General features: G+C 33.2%; 1 protein-coding gene across 1 annotated transcript in view; it reads right to left on the bottom strand.

Moving 5' to 3' along the window:
- Positions 1-14,868, bottom strand: part of LOC149785132 (uncharacterized) — a 181,819-nt gene that overhangs the window by 136,776 nt on the left and 30,175 nt on the right. The window contains exons 14-17 of the mRNA XM_089978894.1: positions 12,993-13,219; positions 9,893-10,055; positions 3,901-4,126; positions 379-595 (exon numbers count right to left, since the gene is read on the bottom strand). Of these exons, the coding sequence (XP_089835020.1) occupies positions 379-595; positions 3,901-4,126; positions 9,893-10,055; positions 12,993-13,219 (833 nt within the window). The remainder of the gene's footprint in view (positions 1-378; positions 596-3,900; positions 4,127-9,892; positions 10,056-12,992; positions 13,220-14,868) is intronic.

Raw genomic sequence — 14,868 nt, 5'->3', positions numbered from 1 at the left:
CATATAATACCAGAGTGAGATGAATACTAACAGATACAAGTTTTGCAGATTGGCTCAATTCAAAGTAAAAGTTTCATTTGGACATTTTTGCTGAAAACAACTATGGCTAGCCTGAGAGATATTTCTCATTCACTTTCCATATATTCTTTAATTAAAATTCCTTTTTTTAAAAATTCTCAATTTTTTTTAGAACCAATAAACCATATCTTGTCTCACCTATCCTCCTTATCAAATTCAAACAGAAAATGTCATAAAGAAGACTGTCAGTCATACAAGCTGTTTGTTATCACAATGTATGTATGTCCATATATATATATATAGAGAGAGAGAGAGAGAGAGAGAGAGAGAGAAAGAGTGTAGGGGTAAAGCACTGTATACCGGTGAATTAAGAACATTTCCAAATTCTGGCGGGCTTGTGTCTTCTGCAGGACGCCCAACATCAATCAGTCGCTTTGTTATGGGTGGAACAGAAAACTCCCAAATCTTATGTTTATAAAGTGTTTTCTTGAAATGTACAAATAACAAATTTACTTCCAGAGTAACCAGCCCATTCAATACTAGTCTAAATGGTCTCAGCTCCAAATCCATTTTTAGTCTGAAAAGCAGGAATTTCTTTCATCAAAAGAGTTATTTAAACAGGATATAAGCAAAAAGTAAAACGCCTAAGCAGAATTCATTAATGCATGTACCTTTGGAGGGAAGTTTTGTGATGTAAATAGAAGAAAGCAATTGAGAACAGTGATTTTTTGCCAGCCACATTAAAAAAACTCCCACTCCCCAAAATTATAATTATCCTATGATACATATTCTGAGTCATGGGGGATAACCTTAATTAGGTGAAATGATCCTAATTAGGTCTTGGGATATACTCTAGATATATCCACATAAAACAAAAGTCTGCCTTGATTTTGATATTTTTTTTAGATATCTTGCTCACTGAAATAAACAGGCAGACAATATATGGAATGTCACCCTGTGACCTGGAATATTTGGAAAAGGTTACCCTGTGACCTGGAATATTTGGAAAAGGTTACCCTGTGACCTGGAATATTTGGAAAAGGTTACCCTGTGACCTGGAATATTTGGAAAAGGTTACCAAATCCTAATCAGGTCCTGGATATCAACTCCTATATCTGCTTCTGAAATTATTTCTGGTTTAGTCCCAATTAGTGGATGGATCTTGCTCACAAAACTGAAAATACATTCTTTAAAAAAAGCTGCTTTATGAATTTTTAATTGGGTCAGGTTCTGAAGGTCTGAAGTCCCTCTCAGGGCATCTACCCAATGACTAAATCTTGGGACACTGTATGTCTTGGGCATCCTTAATTATTTTCAGAGACAATCTTTTATTATCTAAAAATGCTGGGACATGAAATTATAGACACTTTTTCATATATAGTAAGTCTTGGACACCTTTCTTTGACTTTTTTCTATTAACTAATCAAAAGATTTTATCAATCCAGAAAAAATTACATCGTGGTTGTCATGGGATTATCATGAATTATTACATAAAAATGCAAAAGGTTAATATAAATTGTTTGAAAAGTTGGTAAATTTCATTATCTTCTCTTTTCTTATTATTTCTATCCAATTCAAGTATGTATAATTTGACTGAACAATGACAAGAAATTAGAACAGAGCAATAGCTGGTTGCTGAATGCATTTACAACAGTAACCTCTCCCTTTTGACTCTAGTTTAATTACTGTTCATGCATTATAGAATAAGAATTTTGTATCCATGCATCAGTAACTATGTTTTTATTTTGCCTTCAAAGTATAAATAACTAACTCATTAAAATGTGAACCCAATATAATGACAATGAACAACAACCGTGTTTGGTTGAATGTTTGCATTTAGTGAGCATAGTGATGGTGTCACAGCATCAACATTGAAGATTTTTACTTGTCCTGAATCAAATACATCCTTGGATTCAAATCATAGGCACCACTGCACTAAACCTAAATATCTCCAAAATACAATAAAGAAGTTTTAGAAATATTGCTTTAAAATAATTGTAATTCTGTAAAAACTCACTTGTAGCTTGCCTTGATGTACCTGTTTACAGTGATCATACAAATATCAGAGTACATGGCAATTATACATCAAAGTACTAGCAAAGCCACTGGACAAAATGCCCCCCCTTACCTAAGCCAGTTTCAGGGTTTAAATAATTATCTGGCCTGGATTGCTTTTGGAAAACAAACAACAAATCCATCACTTATAAATGAAGGAGATGCCAAAACAACCAGCTTGCTAATGTGTAGAAAATTATGAGCTTAATCCAAATACAAGCTAATGTAGATTGCTGATGATCTTAGTCTGAATTCAGAACTTTAGCCTTTATTATTATCATCATAAACATGTGACAGTTATGTGAATATATGCTGATTATGTGCCTTGTACAGTTACACTGGTTTACCATTTCATAAACAGACAAAGACTACAGCACTTCGTAGGATCTCTCATAATACACTGAAAAACATTAACTTGTAAGCATGTGGATCAAAGTAAATGAAACAGCTAATTGTATGCCTAGCTGAAATCTGGATGCAATCTGGTAAAAACAACAAATAAAGCTGAACCTGCATCTAATATTTTTTGGGAAAAGATATAAGCAATGCTGAGCAAGATCTGCACTATATAAGTACTATACATTACAGTTTTTGTACAGCCCGGTCTTCAAGGAGCAAGATCTGCACCATATAAGTACTGTACATTACAGTTTTTGTACAGCCACGTCTTCAAGGAACAAGATCTGCACTATATAAGTACTGTACATTACAGTATTGTACAGCCTGGTCTTCAAGGAGCAAGATCTGCACTATATAAGTACTGTACATTACAGCTTTTGTACAGACCGGTCTTCAAGGAGCAAGATCTGCACTATATAAGTACTGTACATTACAGTTTTTGTACAGCCTGGTCTTCAAGGAACAAGATCTGCACTATATAAGTACTGTACATTACAGTATTGTACAGCCTGGTCTTCAAGGAGCAAGATCTGCACTATATAAGTACTGTACATTACAGTTTTTGTACAGCCTGGTCTTCAAGGAGCAAGATCTGCACTATATTAAGTACTGTACATTACAGTTTTTGTACAGCCTGGTCTTCAAGGAGCAAGATATGCACTATATAAGTAATCTACATTACAGTTTTTGTACAGCCTGGTCTTCAAGGTAAACTCTAACTGGCCCATTATTTATGAGGTCTTTATCTACCTTTATTTTGTCCGGAAGAAATTGGAAAATATGCACATCCAAAATAGTAACAAAAGCAACCAAAACAGTTTATATAACAGTTTTTCATGTGGTGATTCAAAAAGCTGGTCTCTACTGTGTAATGTGTCAATCTTGCCAGTTTTATCTTTACATCTCTTTGTGTCTACAAGTGTTGGGAGACTGAAATTGCTATATTTTTTACATGCGTGTTAGTCTTGTGACATGAAAATTTGTTTATATTTTCATGTCACAAGTTTTATAGCCATTACAGTATGCAGCAAATTTTGTTTGGGTTACTTCAATACTTTCTTAGATAATTTTCTCATAACATTAAGTTCATGGATGGGCATCAAGAAATAACAGTTGACACTTTAAAACCAGTAATCTCACAACTCACATGTATTGTACAAGTTTATCATAGCTATTCATTTATGTTCAGAAAATATTTTACATGCAGAATTAGGGCTGTTCCATTAACAAATACATGGGATCCAGGGAATCACTTTTGATGTGGGGTACTCACCCACCGGTCCAATTTAAAATTTCTTATCATTTCAATAAGAACTCAGTGAAATCAATGTACCCTGGTATATATTCTTAAAAAAAACTGCCTTCCCTGGGTACCGTGTATGTTTAAATGGAACAGCCCTTATTGTTAAGCATTAGATTTTCACTTACGCTACATTCAGAGGAAACTTGTTGAAAATTATGTCCGCTGTTGTTGGGAAACGAGTATCCATGATGTAGCCAACAATCTGCAATTTTCCATAAAGGAGAAATCCAATACCTACTTCTCCCCATACTTTGAGACCACCATAGGGAACAACTTTTGCTTCTCCTTTCATGCTCATTAGATGTGCAGTCAATGTGAAGTCTACACCATAATAACCACCAGCTCCAAACTCTGCAATATATATATATATATATATATATATATATATATATATATATATAATTCAAAATATACACGGAAATCTTTTAAAGTCTAAAATGGTATCAATACAATTAGAAAAAAAATTGATATGGAAATGCTAGTTAAAAAAGTTAAAAAGTGAACTTGTTACCTATTATGAAATTCAGGCTCTATTGACCTATTTCTAGATTACAGAACATAATTTCTAACAAAGCACTGCCTTATCAATTTTAAATAGTTTCTGGAATATGAATGCTTGAATTTAAATACATCAAAAAACTTATAGTCCATATATGAATGTAATTCATGGAGTTATTTTCTCTCTGTCTCTGCACCTTTACAGTACTTCCCATTTTATATACATTTATTCTTCATTATACTAAACCTCAATTTACAAGTTCTATGACAAATGAAACATTTATCCTCGACTACAAAACAAAAGTTTATAATGTTTGTAGGACATAATTATTAAAACATCTTCATCACAAAAATTCTCTAACATTTCATATAATTTGTTTTAATTAATTTATATTTTATAAAAGTAACAAGGGAAGAGCTACAACTTTGATTTCAGAGACAAAATGGGGGGGGGTCATAAAAGCAGGCGCAAAAATATGTGCTTTTGATTAAATGAATATAAAACTAGTCTGAAATACACTTGTATATTGACAACTTACATTTTTGTAGTACAATTCATTATGCATTAATGACTGCACATGTACAAGAAAATTCGAGTAGGGATCAATCATATGCTATAAAATTCATGTATTAGTCAATTCCAAACAAGAAACACAAAAAACATAAATAAAAAATGGTGATTCTGCTTTGATCTATATCCCACTGTCAACAAACATGTGTCACTTAACAATTCACTGCAATATTCATTGCTGCCAGTAGGATGTGGCCATAGCTGTTTACAGCTACATGTACATGTGCTTCAATTGGCCTGGATTTTGGTCAGTTGGGGATAACTATTATCTTGCCAAGGTTACGCAGGGAATGAAGCTATTGATAGGGGAATGAAAACACCTGAACAAATTAAAAAGTTTAACAAATATCTTTGTGATGCCTCACCTCTAATTAGCCTGATGGCCAGATATCTATGGTTTCAAAAAATCAGAAATTTAATTTGCATTTTATGCCACTGTTGGTAGCTAACGCAAGCATAAACTTTTTCCTGCAAATAAGAAACTTTCAGTCACTTTTGAAAAAGCAACAATCCATCAGATTCCAATGCTTTTATTTAAGTTTGGTGCTAACTTCCTTTGATAAGGTACTATGTTTTATTGAAGATTGTATATATCTTGCTTTGATGCATTACTGAAGCCAACTTTTGAGGACCAAATAAATGCTTGTTATTGCTGCAGTAACATCAAGTAATTTTAGAACAATGATTGAGACTGAAAAAAAAATCATTTGCTTAGCATTTATACAGAACGATTGGTGCTTCAAAGAAAATCATTTTTCTTTGAAGTTGCAGCAAAACAATTTTTTATGGGTACATTTATTTTAAAAAAAGAATTAGTCATCATTTGGTCAATTGCAGCCATTTTTATTCCTGCCTTCTGAGGTTGGTTGATTGTAGCTAGTCCACTAGCATGACTATTTGAGTGTATCACAGCATACAGTTCTGAGACCAGATGTCAACATGAGTGGATTATTTTATAACAATAGTTTGTCAATATGAACAAAGGATTTGTTTAAGTAACAACAGATAGATTCCAGTGCATCCAAGCTTGTGGCTTCTTTTCACGGTGCCTTTGAATTTATCCCCTCCAAACCCAAGACTATATATATGTTTAAATAGCAACAATGTCGTCACTTAAAAGATAATTACCAGATGGTATATTCTGTCACCAATGAAGAAACAAAATTTGCAATTTACGACATTGGCAAAGCCCTGTGTGATCCCCGACTAAACATTTTCTTTTTAAAGTCTTCTTACTTAAGAAAAAATACTTTTTGTGTGTAAAAGAAAAACACAAGTATGTGAAATTTTAGGAGCCATGCCATGATTATGTTATATCCGAATTAATGTTAAACGGAGCATGCTATAGTGGGGTCACACTGTAAATTCTCCATAAAGGACACTTCTACTGAAAGAACAGTAGACACTTGCCAGTAACAATTGATATATTGTATGTAAAGTGGAGCTCCAACACCAATATAAAAAAGAAAAAATAGTGATTTACTGATTACGAAATTAGAAAATATATAATGTTATTAAGAAGCTGCCTTAGATTTTCAGGAGAGTTTAATGCTCATGTAAAAGGTCTACTTGACTTTACTCCTGATGATACTTTGGAAAATGTTCTTAATGTGGGTAGGGCAGAGAGGGGCCAAGCATTCTAAGGCACTTGCCTTTACAGATCACCAACATCTCAACTCTGCTCACATCGATTTGAAGCTTGGCCAATGTTGGTATGTGAGAACACCAAATGGACTAACCAGATATTTTAATGGCAATACAGAAACAAGAAAAAGGTGTGTTCTAACCCGTTTTTTTTTCTCTTAATACTTGAGATTTAGTTTTAAAACTATGAGCTATCATAGGTATCATCATTATATTTACATCTCAGAGAACATACCACCAGAGATCATTGCTTTATCATATGCAGAGAATATTCTACTTGCGCTGAAACTATTGGTTCCTACAACAACAAATTGATGCCCTCAAAGAATTTTGTAATAAAACAGGATTGGAAATTAACAAAAACAAAAATGGGTTGCCTTTCACATCTAGGTTCAGCTGGACTAAAGTTAAAAAAAAATAGGCATCACAGGCTTTGAAATCAGCTTCTAGAATTTTTGGGTATCAACAAATATTTGGAAGATTAAATAAAAATGATATATTTAAAGTATTTAATGCTATAGTGAAACTAGTCATAATACACAAAATACTGTGAATAATTATGTCAGCCTTGCTGAATGTGGATGATACTGTCTGAATATAACTTCTATATTCAGATGTGTGAAGTAATGGACAAAAATTGTACTTATGCCAGCAAGCAGATGTCCTCTCCAACATTATATTAACAAAACTGCATGATGATGACAAAATCACATGGGACAAATCACATGGGCCAGTAGAGTTTGAAATTGTTTTCTTTTATCAGTTTTGGTTATGCATGGATGCGTGACAGACGTATTTTATATAATTAATTTTGGTTTCATGAACAACATGTTTATCTCAATCTGAGTGAAAAAAATTGGGAATTTCCCATGAAATGCTGGGTTTACCTGTTGTTTACTACATTTTAACTTACAATAATTTTAGAATAGGACTTCTAATTACAGTAAAACCTGTCATGAGCGACCTCTGCTATGAGCGACCACCTGTCATTTCCGACCACAATCGTAATGCACGGATCGATTTTACTATATAAACGCTCTGTTATGAACGACCACCTGCTGAACGCGACCAGCGACCGCGATTTCTTGGCAAAATATGCATTTTGACACTGCTATGAACGACCGCATCGCCAAAAAATCAAAACAGATTGACACCACTGACTTTAACTTAATCCTTTGTAAACACTAGAGCTCGGGATAAATGTAGTAAGCAAACAAAGTGCACATTAAATAACACTGTAGTTGAACAACCATATATCGGGATAAACACCTCTAACCATCATTTAATCCTTTGTAACAAAGACTGCATAAATAGCAAAGATTGCTCTAATAAAGTATTTAAAAATAATTTGTCTTGCTACAGTACCAGTTTTGTGAAATTTACAACTCCAGCGTACGGTGTCATTTGTAAACTGCAGTAAACCAGACTAAAGTACATGTCACTAACCGCCATTGTAGTGCCGCAGTCATGTGAATAGCCAGTAAGAGTAACATCAAAGGGAGTAATGATGGATATACGCAGTCAATTTAGAGGTTTGTATTTTTCTTTATCTTTATGAAAACTCACAAAACGCCGGTAGTCCTTATGTCCAAGTGAGAAATCGTTTGAAAGGGCTTCAGTGTTGGTTTGAGTACGTCGTTTGCTTTCCAGTTAATCCATAATGCCTGGAGGGTGAATGAGCTCATTGTCTTTAATACTTGTAAGTGAGAATCATTTCCAGATTTTTTAAAAATTATTTTTTATTTCTTTTGTTAGTGTTTCACCAAGCCACAATCTGTTTACGTGGGTGCAGATGGTCGGAACATTTGTTTATCGAGCTATAACGCTGTTGATTTAAACTTCGTCTCAGAATAAATGTATTGTTTCTTGATGAGTTAATAATGTCTTTTGGTTTCATTCATTGGTACATAATATATATTTATTCCACAATTCCCCAAAACCTGATCAAAACCGATAGTCTTTGTAACGTCAACACTAATAACAACGGCAGAATCTCCGCTGAAAAAAAGAAACATTTTAACGCTGGAAGAAAGGATTAATGTCATTGAACGAAATGAAAAAGGCGAGACCACTCGCAAAATAGCAGTCAGCTTAAGCGTCGGTAAAACGCAAGTTCAGAATGTAATCAAAGACAAGAAGTCCATTAGAAATGAATGGCAGAAAGGTGCACAAGCACAGAGGAAATATGCCACGGCACGACGGACAGTTTACGGAGATCTGAACGAGCGAGTATGGGAGTGGTTTTGTGTTGCAAGGAGTAAAAACATACCAGTAAGTGGAAAGTTGATTCCGGAAAAGGCAATAATTGAGATACATGTTCAGACCAAATAGCTGAGTAAAACATGTCAACAAAAAAGTATAATGGATTTCTTTTAAAAAAACAAGTGAATAAGTGTATAAAATAAGATATATACATCATATCTAACTGTTCATTTTTTGTACATATTAATGTGATGTTGAAATATAAATTTTATTCTCGTTGTTTGATAGATGTATATCTTTATTATATAAAGATATTTTGAGAGGAATGCATGCAATATTTAACAAGATTCATGAATAAAGGATATGATGCATGTACAGTGAGTATGGGTATTATTTATTTTTCAACAATGCTAACTATTGACCCTGAAAACCAGTCCATTTTCACACACCTCTTATGAGAGACCACCTGTCTTGAGAGACCACTTTTGGTTGGCAGAAGGGGCGGTCTCTCATAACAGGTTTTACTGTATAACTAAGAGGTTATCTTGTAAACATTTGGAACCATCCAAAAGGAAACTTTCCAATTGGTAATATTTTTTATAGAAAATGTTAATTATGACCTGAGGTCTGATAGAGAATTCTTTAATCATGTTTTTCTAGAAATTAATTATTTCTGCTGTAAGATCTTAGCAAAATCAGTTGTATTATAATGTTGTGTTCTGTAATTCATCTGGGCTGGAATTTATTTATGCAAATTATTTAATTCAAGTGATTCTTCTCTGGAAAAACAAAGTTTTCAGAAACAACATTCTTAGAAACAGAAACTTGAATTTATAGTGAAATTTCAAACAAGGATATATTCTTGGATTGTATTATTGTGATTCTGCAAAAGACTGTTGGCACATCACAGGCACATCTACACTTCCAGAGTTGGATTTAATTTGGATTTCCACATAAAGTTTATTCAGAAATTTACTCATTAGGATTTGCATCTTAATTCTAGGAATATCTGGGATTTAATTTGCAATACCTTTCTTTTTAAAAAAAAATCATTTTGTATTCTATGGAAATAAATTATTTGTTGAGTTTTACAAAACTTGTTGCTTCTCACATTTTCCTAATACATTTATTAAGACCACAGAGTCATAATACTTGCCTCTCATGAACCTTAAGACTAATGCATAGACAATGATATAACTTACCAAAAGTCAAGTGAATGAATCCTCCAAGGAAGAAGCTTGTTTGCACCTTAAACAATTCAATGGTTTGTCTGGGGAAGGGAAAAGATCCACTAAAGGACACATCAAAGGACTTGAAGGCATTGAGAAGCTCTCCAGTGAAAAGTTTTTGGATGAATTCAGAATACTGAAATATCAAATTGAATGACTATCTGAAAAAAGGAATCCATTAAACTCTTTCATCTTTCATGTCTCACTTGTCAACCACACGTTGATGTATTATTTATTAAATTGTAACCATTACATTGTTAGCAATTGCAAAGGTGCCATCACAGCTGCTGCTGGAAAATGGCAATGATGTTTTTGATATCTTCTTCATTTTGGCAAGACACAAAATAAGATCAGGAAACAGCTTCAGCTAATCATACATTTCTATAATAGCAAAATTATTATTCATATGACAAAAGATAATTCCTTGAATATGGTATGGTTTTAATTACAAATTTAATTTCAAACCCATACAATAATTATAACTTTTGAATAAAACCCTTTAAAAATCTAATGATCTATGAGTAAAATCTCAGGGCATTTTGAAAGTTATATCGCTCTTCAATCAGAGGCCCAGAACACAACCTTGTAAGTAATATTAAATAGATCTTATTTTGATAAGTATCATATATACTTATTTTTTAAATAATTCACTTTAACTACAGATATTTATGCATCTTAATTCTTGCTTGTGATTAATGCAATATATATATATATATATATATATATATATATATATATATATATATATATATATATATATATATATAGTAGAACACTTATATTAAACAAATCTTAGGTATGGTTGAAAAATTGATTATTGCTAGATATTTTTTCTAACTGTAATGCTATCTGTGCCAATTAAAACATTTTAGATTTGTTTCTATCTTTCATTCTGGTCGTAAAACAGAATCAATTAGAAAGAAAAGCTTTTGTGCAAAACACTCTTAAAAAAAGTAACTGAATTTTGTGTCACGTTAAAACTTTGTCATAATTCTGAGCTGTGGAATCCATGAATGATTCTAAAGAGATTTAGCAAAATGATGAAGAAAATAATTACACTACAGTAATACTAATTGCAAACATTATGCTCCCATACAATTTCATTCATTATGAAGCAACACAATTTTAGTTAAGTAATTTTCTCTAAATCTGTTAGATATAAATTTTACTTATTAGTGCCTGCCACCCGCTATCCCCAGTGTCTTCACTTAAGCCATGCAAATTCAGTTAATATGTGTCCCCTGCCTAGCATGAAGAGATCAACATTGTTTAATCTTAAACAGCTACGCAATTATAGAGTGGATGAGAAAGTAAGAAAGGAAGCATAAAACTGTAACCTTGACCTTAGAGACACCAATTCCAATTGATGCACAATACACCTTCTAGTGATGATGTATAAGTACACCAAGTTTCATCCCTTAATTTCAAATGGTTTTAAAGTTATGGAGTGGAAGGAAAATGTGACAAAAATAAGATATTGGGGTATGATCAACTCCCTGAAAATAGGACCCATAATGTGGTTATTGAATGGAAGCAAAAGTATGATGAATACAGTATGCAACACACCACCAAGTGACATGTTTAAGTGTACAAAAATTAACCCCTCAGCCTCAGTGCTTTTAAAGTTATATAGTGGAAGGGAATGTGTTATGAAAACGTATAACACTGGGCCATGATCTTGATCCCCCATGTGCTAATATTTTCTTTAGTATCTGCACACCCTCACACTTATTTCATATGCCTCTACCTATTTAAAAACGGAAAGCATCACAGATATAAAAAAATGCACAAAACTTTTTGATTTCATTTATCAATTTTTTAAATTCTAACTGATATTGCATGGGTGAGTCTAAGCTTTCACACAACATATTTGTGTAGTTCACCGACTTCAATACTCTCAATAATTCTTTACATTTTGGAGTTACATCTCTTGAAAATATGTATACAAGAGTTATTCCTTTTTATTTGTTCATTTTTTTTTAGAAATATTTAAACTAGACATTGTAAATACTGGATGCAGATGAGAGTTTTATGGAAATGGACTATTCTAGGAACCAGAAAAGAACTGTGTGCAGTTAGTCTGCTTGCTTAATTTGAAAGCTTCCATTTGGTTTAAAACGCCAATAAGTTTGACAGTGTTACAGACCCCTGGTGACAATCAGGTGAAAAATTATAAATTGATGAATGAAATGTCCTGGTTTTGTACATTTTTTTAACCCTGATGCTTTTTTTTAATAATCTGTAGGTGGGTGCCCAAAAAATGGGAGGGTGTCTGAATACTGTAGTGATGGTGTATGAATATAACATGTTTTATCCCGTAATCTTAAACAGCTTTGGGATTATACAGCAGAAAAGGAAGGGTATTGGAAAACCACAAAAATATTTAACCATGACCTTGAACTTCAAGATAAGACCCTAACTGGAAGCTTCTAATGATGATATATATGTATCCCAGGTTTCAATTCTTGCACTCAAACAGTTTTAAATTTATAAAACAAAAAGAAAAAGTGTGTGATGGATGGAAACTGATACTTTATTTTCAGCTTCTGTCAAGAAAATAACACCATTATGGACAACAAATGTGGTCCCCTATACACTAGCTCCACCTTATTGCACAAAAAGATTCATTGCAAAATATAATATTTCCCTCAGAAGATGTCCACTGCACAGTCATCCAGTTTGCATAAAGCTTACTTGTTGACATAATCTGACTTTGTACTTCAGGCATCTTTTAATGTGATCATTAACTTGTTTTCCAAGTTCATAAGAATGGTTCCTAACCATGAAGATCCTTAATATATCACAGGCAATTATACAACAAGGGCATCAACATTATACGTTGGATACATTTCATTCCTTCTCTGCTCTTTCATTTATTTCACTACATTTTAGTTTTGGGCTGAACTAGTTATTATGTTGTTTCAAATGTTACCATAGTTTTGTGGTTCAGTGAACAATATATCCCATTAAGATATAGCTTTTCCTGTAAAATATCTCAATATATGATGACCTTGGTCAAATCTTCGAAAAAGCAGGGAGAAAAGTTAACAAATAAACAATAAATTGATCTTACAAGAGCTTTGGCCAGGTCTCTCAGATCTTTCCCTAGTTGTATTATTTTTAATGGGTCAATCTTGTTCACTTCCAGCATCGATTCTAAATCTCCAATTGTCATATTAGCCAGTTGATTTCCAAGAAGTCTGACTCCGGCTCCTGACAATCCTTGGCCAACAATAAATAGCTGGTTGGTCCTTCCAACAATGTCATTTCCCTTTCCAAGCATATTACTAATTGCGTCACCTATCAAGACATGGGTATATATATCATAGTAAAGATGGTGATCAAGGCAAAATGAATACACAATATATTCTGCATTACAGCTACTTATTAAATAATTTGTAAGTAGAATCATCAAGCAGTTATGTGTGAAACAAAATTGTCATGGGAATCATATTTTACCATCCCCAACTTTACAAACACTGGTATAATAAATACCACTTATTTAAGACTACCGTATTTACCATATATTTAGGAACACTGTATTCTTTTTGAGACCATAAATTAATTTTAAAAGTGATTTTTTTCGTGCACTGTATGTTCTGGAACACATCGTTTTTTTCAAGTCGTAACTTGTGGGAAAAATTTTTAATCATTCAAAAATTACATATTGCAAAATGCACTCCAAATGAAATTTTATTTCAAAAAATATAAAACTGTGTACATAAGATAAAACTCTTTAGTCCACTGCAGTAGCATCTAAACAACACAACCATTCTCCTGCACATGTTCGATCCATTCTTTCGGTTAATAATTTTTTTTAGCTTTCTCATACCGTGAAAAATTGTTAGAGGCAACACATCACCTGAAGCAGAAACTGCAAGGACTAAAGTTTGATTTTTTCAAACCTGCACCAGTCTTGCTAATTCTCACACTTTTGACCCCCATCTTATCGTCACTCCATACAAGAATGCGATCAAAGTACACTAGAATTTCATCCACATTAATGATCATATTGTTGGCAAAATCATCTGCTTCTGATTTCATTATCCCCAAATCTTTCTGGCGATGCTGGGTCATCGATGTCCATGCATGAAGCACTATATTGTGTCACTTTAAAAATTGTTCCATTGTTTCAATTTATCTTCAAAATTCCCATGAATGCCAGTGAAAAGGAACCAAAGTTAGCTTCTACATCTCGGCTGTCTTTGTATATTAAATTTTTTTATAAAAATCAGCACCCTTCAAGGAATCCATAGGTGTCTTCCGAGGTCAGTTTGCTTTGCAATAAGAAAAACCTTTTTGTTATTGATATCGTTTAAAAAAAACTGCTTCAGAGTGTCCAAAGTCAGCTACTGAGGTAGGCTTTTTTTCTTTGATGTCCTGTCGGTAGGTTCAAAGAAGGAGTTTACTGCTTGCTGCCAGTTGTGTTTATTCACCACCAGGCTTCTCTGTGCTTGGCATCTGTAGTTACAATTAATACAAGGGAGCATTGATGTCTGTGGGTAAATAGTAGTGATGCTTTTGTTACCCGTGACGGAAAAAAGATTGCCACTTGCACTCAAGTGAATGCGTTTTCAAAAAATGATTTTTATTTGCAAGATACTGTCATACAGTAGACCTGGATAAAATTCAATCTTGATTATTTTGCACCTAACACCATGTCATGCATGAATGACAGTTGTCTTCAAGATACTGGTTGATTATTTCCCTCTTGTTTGCAATTTTCAGTCAGAAAACATATTCACACCTTTGAGCACAACCACACACAATTTGTTTTTCAATGTTCATGTCAATGAACAATGTGGCGTGTGTTATCAGACATAAGTGATACACGCTACAGTATGGAATCCTATGCTACGTATAACAGGGTTCATACTGAACTATGAATGATAAATTCAAAGACTTTTCCCAAACTTTCAAAGACCACAAACAGAGATTTCCAAGACCTA

The sequence above is a fragment of the Sinohyriopsis cumingii genome, chromosome 13 (assembly GCF_028554795.1).
Source record: "Sinohyriopsis cumingii isolate HCF-2022 chromosome 13, ASM2855479v2, whole genome shotgun sequence".
Taxonomy (NCBI): Eukaryota; Metazoa; Mollusca; class Bivalvia; order Unionida; family Unionidae; genus Sinohyriopsis; species Sinohyriopsis cumingii.
This window is presented reverse-complemented; position numbering and strand designations above follow the sequence as displayed.